Source organism: Archocentrus centrarchus, chromosome 15 (genome assembly GCF_007364275.1).
Source record: "Archocentrus centrarchus isolate MPI-CPG fArcCen1 chromosome 15, fArcCen1, whole genome shotgun sequence".
Taxonomy (NCBI): Eukaryota; Metazoa; Chordata; class Actinopteri; order Cichliformes; family Cichlidae; genus Archocentrus; species Archocentrus centrarchus.
In genome coordinates, this window is record NC_044360.1 from 24,893,971 (window position 1) to 24,913,005 (window position 19,035).

General features: G+C 40.8%; 3 protein-coding genes across 3 annotated transcripts; 1 reads left to right on the top strand and 2 right to left on the bottom strand.

Annotated features, from left to right (window-relative positions):
- Positions 1-628: 628 nt before the first annotated feature.
- On the bottom strand, positions 629-2,000 carry cox5b2 (cytochrome c oxidase subunit 5B2). Its single transcript, XM_030748326.1, has 4 exons — positions 1,812-2,000; positions 1,127-1,197; positions 943-1,042; positions 629-859 (listed from the first exon to the last, which is right to left on the bottom strand). The coding sequence occupies exons 1-4, from the start codon at positions 1,909-1,911 to the stop codon at positions 747-749; spliced, it is 384 nt and encodes a 127-aa protein (XP_030604186.1). The 5' UTR covers positions 1,912-2,000; the 3' UTR covers positions 629-746.
- Positions 2,001-7,042: 5,042 nt separating this feature from the next.
- Positions 7,043-11,117, bottom strand: dnajc12 (DnaJ (Hsp40) homolog, subfamily C, member 12). The gene is made up of 5 exons (XM_030748222.1): positions 10,798-11,117; positions 10,195-10,273; positions 9,852-9,991; positions 9,627-9,771; positions 7,043-7,589 (listed from the first exon to the last, which is right to left on the bottom strand). The coding sequence occupies exons 1-5, from the start codon at positions 10,873-10,875 to the stop codon at positions 7,507-7,509; spliced, it is 525 nt and encodes a 174-aa protein (XP_030604082.1). The 5' UTR covers positions 10,876-11,117; the 3' UTR covers positions 7,043-7,506.
- A 403-nt stretch (positions 11,118-11,520) lies between these two features.
- sirt1 (sirtuin 1) lies at positions 11,521-18,688 on the top strand. The gene is made up of 9 exons (XM_030748672.1): positions 11,521-11,971; positions 12,366-12,488; positions 12,663-12,898; positions 13,029-13,181; positions 15,153-15,300; positions 15,389-15,468; positions 15,940-16,123; positions 16,238-16,765; positions 16,851-18,688. Exons 1-9 carry the CDS (start codon positions 11,626-11,628, stop codon positions 17,141-17,143), a joined length of 2,091 nt encoding a protein of 696 aa, XP_030604532.1. The 5' UTR covers positions 11,521-11,625; the 3' UTR covers positions 17,144-18,688.
- The last annotated feature ends 347 nt before the right edge of the window (positions 18,689-19,035 follow it).

Below are 19,035 nucleotides of genomic sequence, written 5' to 3' on the forward strand. Positions count from 1 at the left end.
TCCCCTAGAGGAGGGGCTCATGAAGACGGTCAGTGATGAGTAGGAGTGAATGGAGCAAAACGCAATATTTACACCAAAATCTGGACAGAATGGCAGCATTTTAGATTTCACAAATTTAGTATCAGTACATCTAAACTGAAATACCCATCATTCTTAAAAGGAAGCTGATTTTTGCGCTGCCATTCTGTTGATTGGTCAGTTAAGGATTTACACCAGATGTTTCCTCAAGGGTGACCACTTAGAAATGTTGGGTGTTAGAAGTGTAGTGTAGCCACAACAGAAACTCCCATATCCCCCCAAACACCAGAGGTTCAAAGCTTTTTTTGTGAGGAGCAGCCAATCAGAAAAAAAAGTGGCCTTAAAGCAAGAGGCACAAAAACTGCTTATTGCAGTGAGAGATAAATTGAGGGGCTGTATCAAGGTCCAGTATAAGGAAAAATAAGGATTATTTTAAAGTGCGAGTCGATGCAAAACTACTGTGATGGAGTCCAAGAATAAAAATATGTTGGAAATGAGCATTAAACTCCAGCTTATGAACCTAAAATAGTCAAGTAATCCTTTAACTGGCCCTTTGTCAGCAGAGGGGTGTTGGTCTGCTCTCATAAAAACATCATTCAACACATTCCCCTTCAAGTTACATTTTAATCATAAACTGTACAAGTTAAATGCAGAATATGGCCACAAAAGAGGCAAATACAATTGTCTGTTGTTGCCCAGTTAGGGGGCTTTTTGTGTTAGTTTTGCTATCAGTGGGGCAACTCGTGGTGGATCAGCTTGTAGTGGGAACCACAGGAAGGACAGCGCTGCGCCTCTCCCTCATGAAGCCAGAACCATACAATAGCAGTGTTGTCTTCCTCACCTGCAAAGATTTAAGAAAATTAAAGAAGTAAAAAAAAAAATAAAAAAATAGGTAAATTGTTAAGTTTAATGTGCATCACTTACAGAGACATCCCACCAGTCTCTTGGTTCCAATGCAAGGCACAATATGAGGGTCTTCTTTGGTACCAGCATAGTGCTTAGGCTTCAGGATGCTGTATGGGTCCTGTGATGTGTAAAAGGAAAAAAAAATAGCACATGTAGTTCAGGTTCATTATTGCTGTATAATATTTATTATACAGCAGCCTACCTTTCCCTGTTTGAAGGCCTGGAGGGTACGGCGCTCCAATCCAGTGGCCTGTTCTTCATCTGTTGGTATCCCTGAAAAATTGAGTAGCAGAGGTTTTTATTCAAATAAAATAAATGAATAAAAGTTACATTCAGTGTATCCAACTGGTTGAGATTTGGTTTTACAACTGCGCATATTACAGTATAGTGAGCGCTGGTAATCCTGCACGTCAGCATTGGCCGCCTCCCACACTCTCACATACCTGACCCCTATCAGGTACTGGCACCAGCCCAGCGGAGCATGCCAAAGGAGGTGGGTCTAGCAGGGGCCTTTCTACCAGCTAAAGTCCAAATGACCTTCATTTTTCAAATGTGTACTTCATAGGCACATTTAGGTGGGGAACCCGTGTATCTCAAAGCACATAAACTGTCCACAAATACATTTTATTTCTGTTAATAGATAAATATGTATATAGATTTTTCTATTTGCTGTTCATAAAACACCAGTAATAACTAGCTGGCGCCGCATTGCAGACGCCTCTCGTGTGTAGTACTATTTTACTCAGATACCAAACTAAGAGATAAGCTTTAAAAAAAAAAATAAATAAATAATATTACCACAAAACTTTCAGTCGCTCTCCGTGGAGTGACGAATGACAGCTGCGCTTGTACCGCACTGAGGGCCTGTCATAAACACGGACTCCTACCTCTCACTGTGGTCGCTGAGCGGAGCAGCGGGCGGGTCAGCACGCTGCTCCTCAGCTGCGGTGCTGCTCTATAAGCACGGAGAAGAAGACGTCCCGCCATTGTAGCGTCTCTTTCAAGCGCAGTGAATGACCTGTTATTACTATAACCTGGACTGAAATGACCCCGCAACAGCCGTCTGAGTGACAGGTGAACGGACCAATGAGAAGACGCGCAGCTGCGCTGACCAATCAGATTCAGCAGAGCGAGGCAGGCGCAACAGGTGGTAAACACCACGGCATGTCTTAGCCCATGTTTTAGCCCCCAAATCGCTGTAACATGTCACCTCTTATTGCGGTATTGTTAAAATTATATTACAAGGCCGGAGAGAAGCTATGGTGGTGGAAACCGTGCTATATTTGACTCTCGGTTTTGAGGTTTGATGTTTTAATATTGCGGCACACTGCGGTGTTGTGGACATGGAGAACGAAAGAATTTGTTATTGGCTGTTCATTTTCTTGATAGATGCTCCTGTGATCCAGGTGGAGACAGTGATGGACCAGGACCACCGACTTCCTCCCATACTTTTCAGAATGCTTCCTCCATAGGTGAAGAATTTCTACAATTCTTTGAGTAAAGTTGAGAATATTAGGAGTAGCATTCCCACCCCTTTCATATTTTAATTGACTCACCTGTTTATCTCAACTAGCCTGGTTTAAACCCATTACACTACCCTATATTACAAAGATTTTCTCCATGAAATCCACAACTTGATCACTAGACACGGTGCCCTCCACTCTTCTGAAAGATGTATTTGACATTGTTGGCGCGTGCATCCTCTCTATCAGCAGTTCATTGTCTACTGATAATGTTCCATCTCTCTTCAAGTAGGCGGTTGCTCGGCCCCTCCTGAAAAATAACAACTTAGAGCCCACTTTACCCGGTAGTTATCAACCTATCTCTAAACTTTCATTCATTTCAAAAGTGTTGGAAAGTCATTTTTCATCAACTTCTTCCTTCCATAGAACAACACATTTTTGAGAAGTTTCAGTTGGGTTTTAGGGCAAACCACAGGTACAGAGTCCACCCTGCTGGGGACTGTGCCATCTTCCTAGGTTTCAGTGCTGCATTCAGTACTACCGATTACAATACCTGCACTACACTGGTTCACCTCATACCTCAAAAATAGATCCATCTCTGTCAGCAACAATAGTTCTTCAACAACTACACTTTGTTGCGTGGTACCTCGGGGTTCCATCTTAGGTCCCAACCTGTTCTCCCTATACTTGCTTCCTCTGGGTCAAATCATCAATAAACATAATATCATCTTTCACTTCTATACTGTATCTCCCTTCCCAAGATTTCCCAAACACAGACAAAGGCTCTTCATGATACTGTGAAGCTGAAGGCTAGATGTCACCATGCAGCATCTCTAAGCTCAAGCCCGGATTGTGTGTGTGTGTTGTCTCACTGTCTTGGCCTGGAGCTCAGCTGCATGGCGTGGCACATGTGAATGTAGGCTGGTTGACTGCAGCTCTGGACCCACTGATGAGGCTGGCTTATAGGGAAACAGGAAGGATGACCTACTGAACGGTGGAAGTCGTTTCTGTAAAAATTGGGGCGATGGGTGAGAGAGTCCTCAAACAGGAGGTTCACATTTGTGGTGAAGAGGGTTCATGGAAACTGTGGAACCACATGGGGAGAAAAAAGGAAATTATTTTCAGTAATACATATTGTATTATTAGCAATCTGTAAAAAAAAATATATATATATATTTTTTTTTTTAATTATTATTTGTTTGTACTGACTTTAGTGAGAAAGACTCTAGCATTTTGATTTTTTTTTTTTAATTTGCCAAATTCCGTATCCAACTGATCAATTTATTCTTCCCACAACAAGAAGGCTTTAAAAACCACTGATATTAGTAATTTTATGTAATTTTTTTTTTTAAGTTCTGCTCACAAGAAAAATGGATGGGTTCAAACAAACTGAGCTATATTCTGAACTGTGTATCAGATCCACATGTAAATGAGATGTTGATCTTTTCTTTCATCTTTTAATGTCAAGTCCAAAAGTTTTCAGTCTATAGTCTAAATAAAGGGATTGGTCTCACTGTCCCAGTGCTTTTAGAGGGGAGTGTATACCTTCAAGAGTCATATCCTAGTTTAAATAAACGATTGATCCACAGCTGCATGTTTTCTGAACTGGATTTATTACCATCACAATCCTTCTGTTCTAACTGGACGACCTGTGGAGATTAGCAGATTTACAGAATCTGCCCCTTATATTTCTTTCACTCCTCATCGTGGAAGTCACATTACTATCTCTTAAACTGACACTTCTTTTATAATTATTAGTATTATAATTTTATCAATATCTTAAAGAAAATTAGGCTTTTTAAAGATAGAGTTGTTGTTTTCGTTACATTAAACATCAAAAATAGAGTATAGGCTTTGGTTTGGGTTGTTTTTTTGGCCATGTTCCTGTTCATCAAGCTCAATCACTAAAATAAAAAAGCACTTCACCGTCTCTGTGAATTTGCACAGTCGTAGTCATTGCGCCTCTCCTACAGTTGGAGGCGCTGTAGAATCAACAAACAGCTCGTTTTTAATGGAAAGGCGAGGACAGAGAAGCAGTGTTGACGAGGTTATAACATCTAAAAAATGTGATGTTAGAGTGTTTGTGCTGTCTTATTATTTAGTTGATGACACAAAGAGTCAAAAAAAGACTGGGTCCCGCTGTATTACTCAGGCTGCACTACAGCGTCTATTCACAGGCGCGATCCCACTACTGAGCGGCACGGGGGCTTTGACCTGCTCCGTTTCCGACCTGGGCCGGTGCACCCCTCCTTAGACGACCTGGTGGTCCCGAGCTCCCCCAGGAGCACCATATCGATGCCGAACTTAGTGCGGACACCCGATCGGCATAGTCCGCTGCAGCTCAGAGCTCCTGAGCTCAAACGATCCGCCAGCCTCAGCCTCCCAGTAGCTTGGATTACAGGCGCGCGCCACCGCACCCGGCGAGAAAGTGAAGTGCTCCTCGTGCTTTTATCCTATGCTAGCGTGACGTCATGAACACCACAGCGACATCATGCGACGAAAGCTGGGTACTGTTAGAGTTTTTCTCACCGTTCGATTTAGATGTTTTCCTTTTTTCCGGGTTGAATGGTATTTTCGGTATTTTTGCATCCTCTCTAAGAACAGCAGTAACTCGCTTCTTCTTCTTTAAGAATTCTCTCGGTTTAAAAGCAAAAGGTTCCTCGGAGATCCAACAGCAGGTGAAGGCGCCGTTACTGCTCTGGGAGGTCAAAGTGCACTGTTTATTGGACAGATGATTTAACAAATTGTGCATGTACTAGGTATTAGGCCAGTATATCCAAGTAATTTAACCGTTTAATCGATAAATACTTGGTATTTAAATAATTTTTTCCTACAGAAATGAACTTGCTCATGAGGTAGAGTAAACACAACATTAATCTATGAACTGGAATTTGGGGTAATTATTTAACATTTGCTACTAAATCAGATTAACTCAGAGGAATTGGTTCAGTAAATGAAAAAAAATTCTTTGTTGTTTGCATTTGTATATATTTGCACTTTTTGTTTGCAGTTTGTTACATGAATAATACTTTACAAGCATTGGTTTGGTATATTATTTTATTTATGATGAAATATCTGATAAATACACTCATCGGTCACTATATTAGGTACACCTATACAACTACTCATCCAATCAGCCAAGCACATGGCAGCAAGTCAATGTACATTATATTGCCAACAGTATTCGCTCGTCTGTCTTCACATGCATATGAATTTGAGTGACAACCCATTCTTAATCCATAGGGCTTGGCAGACTGAGAAGCGTGATTCATCACTCCAGAAAACACTTCTTCACTGCACTAGAGTCCAGTGGCAGCATGCTTTAGACCACTGCATCCGACGCTTTGCATTGCACTTGGTGATGTGAGGCTTGGATGCAGCTGCTCAGCCATGGAAACCCATTCCTTGAAGCTCTCTGCGCACTGTTCTTGAGCTAATCTGAAGCTCATGTGAAGTTTGGAGGTCTGTAGAGATTAACTCTGTAGAAAGTTGGAGGCCTCTGCACACAATACACCTCAGCATCCGCTGACTCACTCTGTGAGTGAGCAGATGTTTTATGTGGCCTACCACTTCTTGACTGGGTTGCAGTTGTTCCCAATCACTTCCACTTTCCCACTAACAGTTGACTGTAGAATATTTAGCAGTGAGGAAATTTCACAGCTGAACTTGTTACACAGGAAGCATCCTATCACGGTACCACGCTGGAATTCACTGAGCTCCTGAGAGCGACCCATTCTTTCACAAATGTTTGTAGAAGCAGTCTGCATGCCTAGGTGCTTGGTTTATACACCTGTGGTCATGGAAGTGATTGGAACACCTAAATTCAATTATTTGGATGGGTGAATGAATACTTTTGGCAATATAGTGTATTTAGGTATGTAGGTAATTACTTGTTGATGCCAGAGATCAGAGGAGAATGGATAGACTGGCATTAGTAACTCAGAAGACCACGGGTTACAACCAAGGTTTGCAGTATAGTATCTATGAATGGACATCAGGTCAAACCTTGAAGCAGATGGGCAGCAGAAGATCACACTGGGTGCTGCTCCTGTCAGCTAAGAACAGGAAAAAGATGCTACGATTTGCCAAATTTGGACAATAGAGGGCTGGAAAAACATTGCTTGGTCTGATGAGTCTAAATGCTTTTCATGACGGGAGCTAAAGAATTCTGAAGCATGAAGCAAAACGCTATTTTCACAGGTAATATTTATTTATTTTGCAGGAAATTAACTATAACATCATTTCCAAAAAACACAACATCAATGATGTTACTCATTTCTTGACTCTTTTACACTAAAGATTTGTAATCCTGTCTCCACTTCATGTGATTTGATAATGTTAAAATGTAAAGCAACAAAAAAGCTTTGAGATGCTCAAAATATATTTCATCTAACAGTGCAGTGAAACATATCGTCCAGACCAGATGTTGTGAATTGCCTCTGATACAGTGTAGGTGTAATTATGCCATAATAAAGCAAATAAGTGGCAAAACTGAATGTTTCAATTCAAGGAATGAGTTTGGCCTCTGACAAAGTTGAAGATATTAATAAGAATAATACAAATACACACTGCAGCAAACAGTACTCTAATATGAGGCACAATCACATCTCCACTGTATGTTAATGATAAATACTGTTATTATTCCACTCTGACCCTTTTTTTTTTGTTTTTTTTTTGGGGGGGGGGAAAATATTGCAAACATGGGAAAATGTACAACCGAAAAAATAAGAAGCAGCTGTTTCACGGCCGAGCTGGCCATTTTCGCGTGAGAATGGTGTCTCTTTGACAAATGGTGTGGAAGAAATGCTTTGAGGAAGAAAAACAATAATAATAATAAAGAAATTTACCTAGCATAACATATACTGGATTATTTGCTTCGAAACAGTCCCACCAATTAGTAGACAAGAGTAACAGAATCATAAATTATTCACATAATTCATACAAAACTCTCTCTGTTAGACATTTAGTGTTCAGTTTATCCAAGACAGTCAGTGACATCACAGCTGTACGAGACCTAAACGCACTCTAAAAAAGCTGGCATCACAATAAAATGGTCCCAAGTGAATACATGAGCCCAGCAACACAAAAACACTTAAATAAAATGGAAGCTTTTATGTATTTAAATTTCATAATTTCTGAACTTCTGCAGCAGACTAGATGGAGAGTCAGCAGCCCAACGGAAACGCCGATGGCAGTGATCACCTGCAGCGATGACAAGAAAAAGTCAATTCTATACAACTGAATACTTTATAATCAGCTGTTGTTTGATGCAGAAGAAAGTAATAAGAAACAGTTCAGATCATTCAACGAGTACACAACAGGCTTGAGGAAAAGGTTCAGCCCATTTGGAGGGTAAGCTGCACTGATGCTCTTGCAGCTCCAGCTATAATCACGGCTGTGAAAGCTTTAATTGTGGTTCAGCTATAGTAATACTGACTTGCAAGTATTTATCTCAGAGGTTATGACTGACTTCTAACTGAAAATTTGTTTCAGAGCAAAGTCCTGTACAGTGCTCTTTAGCTGAATCTATTCTAAACATTTCATGACAGGATTATAAGGGAGAAGGAAACCACAGTGAGCTCTCAGTTCTTCTGTGGACTGTCAGGAAAACCGAATCAGTCTTCAGCTTCACTGATGCTAAAAACTAGATCAAAGGAAACTACCAACAGGATTGGTCATTGGTCATCCAGGTCATCGTAGTCTCTGGAGCTGGAAAAAAGGCAACTGGACTGCTTTAAGATTTCGAAGATGTTCCACTTCTCATGGAGAGTCCCAGCTAGCTGGGGGTGTCCCCTTGGAGGTGAATCATTGACCCACATCATCACGTAGAAGCATGTTAGTTGTCTTGTGCAAACTTGTTTTTATCATCTGCGTAGCATTGCTCGTCTTAAATATATTGTATCTGAAAGCGAAATGGAAATGGTTATGCATACATTTATTTCATCTCGCCTTGACTATTGTAATTCACTATTGCTCTGTCTGAACAAATCATCTCAGGATCACCTACAAATGGTCCAAAATGCTGCTGCGAGGCTTCTCACCAGGTCTCCTAAAAGGTCCCATGTAACACCAATTTTGGCTTCCTCACACTGGCTCCCGATAAGGTTCAGGATTCATTTTAAGGTTCTGGTGATCAGTTTCAGAGCTCTTCATGGTCAGATGCCCTCATATATCAGCGAGCTACCACAACCTTACCCGCCATCCAGATCCCTGAGATCTGCTAATCAGTATTTGTTGGCTGTTCCTAAATCAAGGTTAAGGACAAAGGGTGACTGTGCTTTTGAGGTTGTGGCCCCCAAGTTGTGGAATTCACTCCTACTAGATTTAAGATCTGTAGACTCTGTTGATATTTTAAAAAGAAACTGGAAACCCGCATGTGCAGGTTGGCTTTTATTTAATTCCACTATTCCACTTTATTCTGTATTGTAAAGCACTTTGAGAACTTTGTTCTTGTAAAGCGATTTAGAAATAAACTTTACTTACTTACATATGTAAGCCAAGATGTGAAAAAAGGCCCATCAGGGGTTTCACTCACTCTATCAAGTGACCTCAACCTGTGGGTTGAGGTGCCTGGGAAGGGATCTAAAGACTGAATTGTAGGTAGCGGACAGCTGGTGTCGAAAGCCACCACCTCTGTTCAGTGATGGTGGTTCACAGTGGACATAGATGGCTTTTTTTTTTACTCCTCTTTCAAACCCTGTCCTTTATCCTTTCGGTACAGAAGTGCTTCTCAGCTGAGAGGTGAAACATTTTCAAAAAACTTAAAAAAGCACAATCGCCTTCTTTCGAGCTCCAGAGGCTACCACCAGGTTCTCACTGCCCAGCTTTGAATCTCTGCTGAAGCTGAAATTATAACTAAAATAAAATAAAACACATTTAAATTAATCTAAACCTGCAAACTTCAATGCCTTAAAGTGGTAGCTTTGTAGTGCAAAACGCAATACCTTACAAAACACTGGGTGGGTGTGTAGGCGCTCTTTAATATGAGTGCTAAAGAGCTCCTACTTTAATATTCTATGACCTAAATGTAACACCAGAGAGGCTCTTGAGCAGCTAATCTGAATATCCATCTCCTTCCTGCTGTGGCAATAGATCAAAGATACACCAAATGTCTATCATAGAGGTATCAATCAATCAGTTAAAGTTTTCTGATTAAAAAAAAGTTACTTGTGTACCATTACAGACCACTTCCTCACTGGTATTTTGTGTGTTGTTGTGTATTGGATGAATTTCACTTACCTGAGTATGGCATGCTTTCACATGAAGGCTTCCCCGTTTCCTCCTGCTCGCAGTGAAAGCTCTCTGCTTGAGAAGCGACTGAGTCTTCTGGTTTGGAGGCCTCCAGCATTGGTTCCTTCTTATTTCTCACAGCCCAGTGCATTGACTGCAAACAGATGATCAGCCTTTCTAAGTTACAGAGATTGCACGGTGTTTGGAGGAATCCACAGTAAAGACATTACATACGGTTTTCACTGAGTCGCTCAAGGCTTGCCAGTCATGAAACGGAATAGTAACACCGCTTCTTTTCCAAAGATCGTAGTTTTTCCTTTTGTTTTCATCACATAAAACTTCTTTGGCTTCCTGCAGCTTCTGGAAATCTGCCACTGTCAAAAAAAAAAAAGGGGGGGGGGGGGGTTCGAACACTGTTACAGAGCAAGCCTATGCAGCTATAAACATCTCTCATTAACATAATTTGTTTTGAAGTCAAGGCAAGAGGTAATAAAAACACTTATTTTCACATTTCTTTCTATTAAAAAAAAAGGTATTCTTAAATATGACACAGTATTGGTGCACACCGCGCATTTACCTGCTCCTGGGTTGTCCAGATGTTTGTCTGGGTGGCATGCCAAGGCTCGAATCTTGTATTCATTAAGAATCTGTTCAGTCTGCAAGAAAACAACACAAAAGACACCTAATGGTTTGATCAGGCTGATCAGCTCTATTTTATCTGTTACTGACTGCAGTGTTAAAGGCCTTCAGCTTTGCCAGTCTGTGAGAATTGCTGAGTGTTGGGCAATATATTGATTGAAAATTGCCAATCACAAGACCACAAGATGGATTTGTTTTTCTAAGATGTTAACTACATAAAGAAAATATCCTGCTGACCGCATATCTTAAGTAGTTGTACATAAATGAATTATAATGCTGGCTGGCAGGCTGGATGACGCACGACTAGTTTCTGACTAGGTCTCTGTTGTTTCAGCCTAATCTGAGGCACACGTACCTGATACATTTTCTTTTTGCCTCAGCAACGTACAGGTTACTGATCGTTGACCCCTCGTGTAGTATTTTTTAGATTATTTTCCATTTCTCGGCTCCTTAATAAATATTGGCTTATATAAATCGAGGCAATGTCCGTTAAGCAGCCCAGCAAATGCTCTGAGCCTTAAACCCACTGACCAGAACTTACCGATGACAGTTCATCACACCCCAGTAACCCGTAGTAATCCTCCAAATCCTCTGGTTTACAGCTCAAAACAGCCTCCATAAAAATATGTTAGAGAGGCACGTATGGCTTCTTTTAACGCTGCTGCTGCTGCACGGGATCACAGCCGATCGGTTCAAGGGTTACCAAATGCTCCCCTCCTCTCTCTCACTAACCAGTAGTATTTTCAGAGTTTATCTTAGTGTGGTTTTGGCAGCTAGCGTTAGATTTCAGGGACTATGAAACTGTTGAAATTGTCAGGGGAGATCTCCTGAGTTGTTGGGAGAGCCCAGCTGCCCCTTTCCACCGTGTGACGTAGTATGATGCATTCAAGGGTCTAGGTAAAGATCCCGTTTGCCAGAAATTCATTCATTTATTCATAGGGCCAAGTAACAAATGCGCTGGTAGACTTAAGAAGTTAAAATTATTATAAATATGTAGTAAAACTAAATTTCGTTCACGGATACTTGTTATGAAGTGTGTACGAAGAAAAAGAGAGAAAAATTATCTATTTGTAACTGGTAACTGGTGCAATAATTAAAAATTTAACGGCTACTTGTAAATATAAAATCTGCTGTATTTACACGGCTCACTGAAAGGTGTCGCAGCTTACAGTCATGGTGAGGGCCCACCTACGATTAGAAATCACCTGACAGCATTTGAAGGCAGCAATACTTTGTTATGGTATAATGTCATCGACGTGAAGGGGGGCGTTCCGCTCGGGACTACTGGAAGAGAGCGGGTCACGTGTGTTATGCAAATGAGCCAGCTGTCCGAGAGGAAGGCTCTGCTCGGCGGCTCTGCGGGCTGAAGATGGCGGACGGAGAGAGCAGTCTCAGAGCGGCCTTTTCAGGGGCCTCCGACACGGAGGAACCGGCTGCGAAGATTTCGAAAATCAGTCCGGTGACTAACTATGGATTAAAAGCCGTCGAAGCGGACCAGCTCTCGTGCGTCTCCGCGGCAGCAGAGAGCTGGGAGGCGGCGCTGAATTGTACGCAGCCAGCGGAGAAGGAAGCGAAGCCGGTGATGGCGGTGGAGCAGGCCCCGGCGGCGCGAGGCGGAGACAACAATGGGCTGGAAGTGTTGCTCCCCGAGCCGCACAAACCAGTTGTTAAACTGGGTGACACCACCGTCTTTGGCGCAACTGAGGAGAATGCAGGTATATATGTATATTTATAAAAAAAAATAAAAAGTCTTTAAGTGACTAACGGTGAGAAAAAGTGTCTTTATCAACATAACCGGTGAGCTAACTGGCTCCATGTGAAACAGTTAACTCAGCTAACGTTAAATACAGTAAAGATGTGTGGGTGTTGAGAAGACGGAAACTTTTCCACTAAATTTTATTTTGTTAAACGGAAGTCGAAATCTGTCAGCACGAATTTGTCCATTTAACTTATTCCATAAAACTTTGAGAGCAACTTGGCGTATGTTAGCCGGTATAAAGTTCACTTGAGTCCGGTACCGCAGTGAGGCTGCTTTCCAGGCAGCTTTTAAAGAGAGTCCCGTCTTATATCTAGTCTTATTTTGCTAATTTTCTCTGTGTCTGTGCTTAGATTTTCTTGATCACGACGATCTTCCCTCTAACGGTTTGGCTGTCACACCGGACCACATCACCGAAGAGGATGACAGGTCCTCACATGCAAGCTCCAGCGACTGGACTCCTCAACCGCAAATAGGTAACTAAGAGAATTTGAGTAGTAATAAACTGCAAAACTAAGATTAATTCTCTTATGTATTTAGTAAGAATAAATTTATTTAAATTTAAACTGCAGAATAATTGTACGCATTCGTACAAACATGTATGTTTTTGGAAACCCAGGCGTGCTGAGATGTTATATTCTTACACGCAGGTTCCTACAGTTTCATCCAGCAACACATTAGAGAGACAGATCCGAGGGCCATTCTGAGGGACTTGCTGCCTGAGACTGTACTCCCACCAGATTTAGATGACATGACATTGTGGCAGATCATCATCAACATCTCCGAGCCCCCAAAAAGAAAGAAGCGGAAGGATATTAACACCTTAGAAGATGTGGTCAGACTACTACATGAAAGTAAAAGGATCCTAGTGCTGACTGGTGCTGGGGTATGCATTTATTACTGTATCATATAGCTGGAATGTGTAAATTACCACTTTCTTATTTGATTTTTATCTCTAGTGTTCATTATGTCAGGAGGCTTGCATTTATTTATAATTTTTGTTTCATTTGTTGTAGGTTTCCGTTTCATGTGGAATACCAGACTTCCGCTCCAGAGATGGAATTTATGCACGGCTGGCTGTAGATTTTCCTGATCTTCCAGACCCTCAATCTATGTTTGACATTGAGTACTTCAGACGAGACCCTAGACCCTTTTTCAAGTTTGCTAAGGTTTGTTCATGGTGTTTGTTTTCTCTTGCACCTAATTTTATAAGTTTAAAAATTATACATTAATAATAATAATACATGAGGAATACAACAACAATTTGAAAAACCCCAACTAAGAATTAATAATCCTACTCAAAACCATAAATGTGCTCATGCAAACCATTGCAATGTACTAAAGATGGTATTATGACTAGATAAAGAAGATTTCATGCACTTGGCTCTGCATTTTCATTTAACTCTTTTAAAGGGTTTTGGTCATTTAGGAAGTAAAAGGAAGGGAAACTACTTAAAGGTTAGTAAACAGAGAAGAGTAGTTCACACATATTATAGTGCTAATGTTATTAGGGGTGTAACAGTACAAAATTCCATAGTTTGGTTCATATTGCGGTACAGAAGCCACGGTTCAGTAAATTTCAGTTTGGTTCATTTGCATATATGAAGTGGTTATTTCTGGATCAAACGATGATATATGTGACTAAACTAAACGAAGAACTTATTTATTCCTTGCAAACAATAACAAAAAATAACTTTTAATGAACGTAAAAGCCACATTAGACTAGAAAACAAATGAAAATTGAGTAAAAACATAACTGATGATTAGTTGATCAGTGTCTACTACATATCACCTGGATATCACCTCATGTTTATTCCCAGTATTGTCGCAGTTACTGATTTTCAGCAGATCAGACCTGCGACGCTCTGGACAGCTGACAGGAGCCGGCTAATCAACAACAACTGGTTATAAGTTAACATTATTCGACTCGAATGTCCTAAAAATCACACATTCCCTCTGATCAACAGTTTGATTACATTCTCACATCATTTGAGAGTTTATTTGCTAAGTCTCTGAGGTGTCCACAACATTAGATCCACCTCGAAGAACATTTCAGCAGCGGGCTAACAGTGGCCAAATCAGCAGCGCTGACTAAAATAGCAGCAGTTACCAACAGAGAAGTCCTGGAAATTCTCAACAACTCACCTCAGTATCCCTGTCATCGGACAGAAGCCAAAGCATGGCTTGTATAACACGGTTATTGGTTAACCACAGTGAACCGCCACACCCCTAAATATTATGCAGTTGTACTCCTGAGTACACAGATGAGCTCATGCTAAATCTTGTATTATGTCGTATTATATGGTGCCTCTCACGTTTGTGTTTACGTTTTCTTAGAAAACAGGTTCACCTTTGAAAGTTAACGGGAAACATAATACAAAAGTAAAAGAAATCATACAAAAGTCAGAGGGTGACTTATGACAAATAAAAGATCTGTAATAGGGTGGGATGGTGGTCCATATAGAATAGCACATGGTGGTGCAGTGGTTTGCGCTGTTGCCTCACAGAAAGAAGGTTCCTGGTTAAAATCCCAGCTGGGACCTTTCTGTGTGGAGTTTGCATGTTCTCCATGCAGAAAGGGAAAGCCTACATGGGTTTCCTCTGGGTAATCGGGCCTTGTCCCCGCAGTCCTGAGACATGCGTGTTATGTTAACTGGTGACTCTAAATTGACCATGAATGTGAGGTACATAAAGTGCTTGAAGTGTACAGAATAACGTGCTGTATGAACCGAATTGTATGTATATTTGTATGTATGTATAAACAGAGCTATTAAAAGGGGTTGAGGGGGTCCTAATAAAGGCCCCTGAGCTGCCATTTCTGTGAGGGTAGGGAAAGGCATGCAAGGTTTCCTACCACTGCTTTGAATGCTCAGACTAGTTTGCAATAAGCAGGTTTTGTGTTCTAAGTGTTAATTAATATTGAATTAATACTGCTCTTGGAAACATTAAGGATTAGTCATCCAATTATTAATGTCAGATAGACTGTTAATACATTATAAATAGATCTGTATGCATGCAAGGGTTAAAATAAGGTCCAGTAAAGCCAGGATAGGGGTGATATATGATTATAGCAAGGTTTGAATTTTCTTCACAGGTGCTGAATGCCTCTCTTTTTTTTTTTTTTTTTTATTTTATTATAGGAGATCTACCCTGGGCAGTTCGAGCCTTCTCCTTGTCATAGATTTATATCTATGCTAGATAAGCAAGGGAAGCTGCTGCGCAATTATACACAAAACATCGATACACTGGAACAAGTGGCTGGAGTTCAGCGGATTATCCAGTGTCATGGTGAGTGGTACATTTGATAGCTCCCTCTTGCTTCTTTTATTTTATTTCTTTTTATACTTCATCTGCAGTAATGTCAATTATATTTTAGGATCATTTGCAACTGCATCCTGTCTCGTCTGTAAGCACAAAGTGGACTGTGAGGCTATAAGGGAAGACATCTTTAACCAGGTAGGCGTTCATTACAGTCTGACTCAGGATGCCTTCTTTTTTTTGCACACTGTTGGATGCAGCAATTGTATTTTAAAGGTTACAGCATGTCCATAAGCTTATGATATAGTTTGGTAACATCTGCAACAATGCAGATGAAAACACATTAGATCTAAAATCTTTTCTGGCATCCATCATTTCATGTAGCGAAAATCCTCTTTAATAAGCAGCTTATTGATTTATCTGTATGTATATTTGCTGTTAGAGGTCTTGATTATGGCCGTCATTGCTTGTATGTATGTAACAGTATGGACTGCAAAAGCTTATTTGACCCTTTTTAGTTTTACCTGTCAAACAACCCACAACATTACAGACTGTTGCTATGTTAATGCTGCTTGTGAGGTTTTTTGTTTTTTTCTGATAATTTGGAGTTCTGTGGTGCAAAAGTAAATGTTCAATAATGAATGCTAATAAATTAAATTCCCCCGTCAGGTTGTCCCTCGTTGTCCACGGTGTCCAGATATCCCCCTGGCAATCATGAAACCAGACATTGTCTTTTTTGGAGAGAATCTTCCAGAAATGTTCCACAGAGCCATGAAACAGGATAAAGACGAGGTGGATCTCTTGATTGTCATTGGCTCTTCACTTAAAGTCCGACCAGTTGCCCTCATCCCAAGTATGTTGTATGGATACATTTCTGGTCTCTGTAACATGCATGCACGAAACAGTGTGTTTCTGTTCTGTTTGCATACAGTTCAAGCACAGAACATTTGTTTTCCCTTCCATCCAGACTCCATTCCTCATGAAGTGCCTCAGGTCCTGATCAATAGGGAGCAGCTGCCTCATCTTAACTTTGATGTGGAGCTACTGGGGGACTGTGACGTCATTATCAATGAGCTCTGTCATCGATTGGCTGGAGACTTTGAGCAGCTCTGCTACAACACTGTAAGACTAACTGAGATCACAGAGAAACCCCCTCGGTTACCAGAACAGCCACCACGTGAGGCCTTGTCTGCTTCGGGCGATGCAGCTCAGGAGGAGCAGAAACAGCACACTACAGACTCAGTAAATATGCCTTCAGAGGAGACAGAAAGCCTGAATGTCACAGAGACTGCTGATAATAATGTTACACCTCTAGAGCCTTGTCCAAATGCTCAGTGTCCAAGTGAGGAGACCACTGAACCTCCAGAGAAAGCAGCAGAGGGCGCACCAAAAGAGGAGGCAGCTGAACGAAAGAGCCAAACCTCCCACCTTGAATTTCGTAGACGTTGCTGGATGAGTCGAGTCAACAGAACTCCAATCAGCAAACGCCTTGAGAGTAAGCTTCAGACCTTGGTAAAGCGCATTGGTGTGACAAACAATATACAAAGCTCATTTGAACGATCTTCTTTTGTTTTCCACAGCAGGCCAATACCTGTTCCAACCACCAAATCACTATATCTTCCACGGGGCTGAGGTTTATTCCGACTCTGAAGATGAGACATCGAGCTCCTGTGGGAGTGACAGCGAGGAGTCGGAATGCTGTGCTGAAGGGGAGGAAGACAACAGCGAGCTGGAAGATGCCGGCGTAATACCAGCAGCGGATGGAGAGACATGCCTCAAAGACACAGTACCGCACACTTTAGCCAATGAGGCCTCATCAAGTGTGCAGATGGACAGTAATTCTGAAAAGACTCAGAGTACCACACATGTTTAAATGTAAATTGCCCATTCAACAAAGCACTAATTGTCTTTTTATAGATATATATAAATATATACACATAAGTTTCATATATTTTTGACTCATCATCCTTAATATTCAGGGTTTCCGCCAGAAAAGTCGTTAGACCCAGTGGTCAGAGGAGATTTATTCTGTGTGGTAGCAAAGAATCCAAGGAGTGTCTTTCTCTCTTTTCACATCATAAAGAGGTAGTGACGCAGGCTGTACGAGTGGCAGAGCATCGAATCAGACAAACGTCTCGGCTATTAGTTTCACAGCTCAAAGAGAATTCGTTTATCGCAGTTCACCGGTTCTTATTCTCCTTCAGGTTTCACTGTTGTAACTCTTCTGGGTGTTTATATTTGTGAGCTAAAACATTAACAGCTGTAGCTGCTGTCTTTCGTAGATTGAAAGAAAATGTAAATACATACTAAGAACTCCTTGATGCTTAATGTTTAGTGTTCAGTCCACTGGGGTTCAGTGGGCCTCTGGGCTGTTAGTAGTCTGGTGGAAACCCTGCGTTCATTTTTCATAAAGTTCAAATTGTGTGGCAACTTTGTGTGAATATGCAGCAGGTTTGTTTTTTTTTGTTTTTTTTTTCCTGCCTGTTTGGTCACATACATTGTGTCTGAAACTGCATACTGTATACTACTTACTAAAGTACAGTTTTTTTTTTTCCTTTTTTTTTTAAGATTTCTTTCCATGTTCTCATCTAATTTTGCATTCACATTTTCAGAAATTTAACTGTTTCTTTCATTTAGATTAAGCTTTAATTTCTACATTGCAGTGATTACAAGCAAAGGTTTCAGATGTTAATTTCGGTCCATACAGCAATGTCACCTGTGGTCTAATGATACTTTTTAGAGCTGGTTCACGCTACCATTAGAAAACATCAGTGCATAAGCCAGCGGCCGATCAGTGATGGGTACTTTGAGTTTCAGACACATACATAAATCTTCTGATGGTTTACTTGAACGCACTAACTGCAATATAGAAAGTTCAGTTCTGCCTTTTCATAAGGGTCATTGGTGGAAAAGGAACAGTACTCTTTAATTTTAGACCAAAGAACACTTTATCAACACTCTCCTACGTTGTCATAAGCTTTGTATGTTTAATCTGTCATTTAAATTTTCGAGAAAAAAAATATAACTATTGACAAGGTGTTCCTTCTGACATGTGGCAGCTACTTTTTATGGTCAAGCCTCTTATTTTTTATACTCTGATGTGAGACATACTCATCGAAGGGTAGATGATAGTTTTTATCTGTACAAAGGTGGACTGAGTTGTAATATTAAGCCTTAGGAATATATTCACATTGAAAATGACACCTTTTGTCCTTCTTATAAACCTGGTTTTGTTGCCTGTGTCACTTTTCATGAGGAGTCTGCTGCCTGTAACGTGTTGGTATATAGACATAATTGAGCCAATGTGTTGGATAAATGTCTACACTGACGTAATTCACATGCCATTGACAAGGTAATGTTTTGTTTACGGTTTAACGAGATAAGATTTTTTTTTTTTAAACATCATTGTAGTTATTTCTACTGGGGTTCTCAGTAGAAAAAGAAAAAAAAAAGGTGAAGAAACAAAGCCTGACCGCTCATTTCTCTTATTTCAAACGCACCTGGCTGGTGTTTATTATAGTAGTATTTTCAGACGTTAACAAAGCGCCACCTGGTGCCTCTAAGTTCATACTGCTAGTTCCTCAGTCGCATATGAGCTTTCAGAGTTTAGCGAGAGATGATAGATTAATTAACTAATTAATCTCTTGTCTCCGAGAGACGATGGAGTCCCGTAACATTTATGTCATGAAAAAGTGTATCATGTCATGTTGGTGGACGGCATCAGGGAGTTTGAGCATGCGTATTACAGTCTAGTTTTAAATGTGT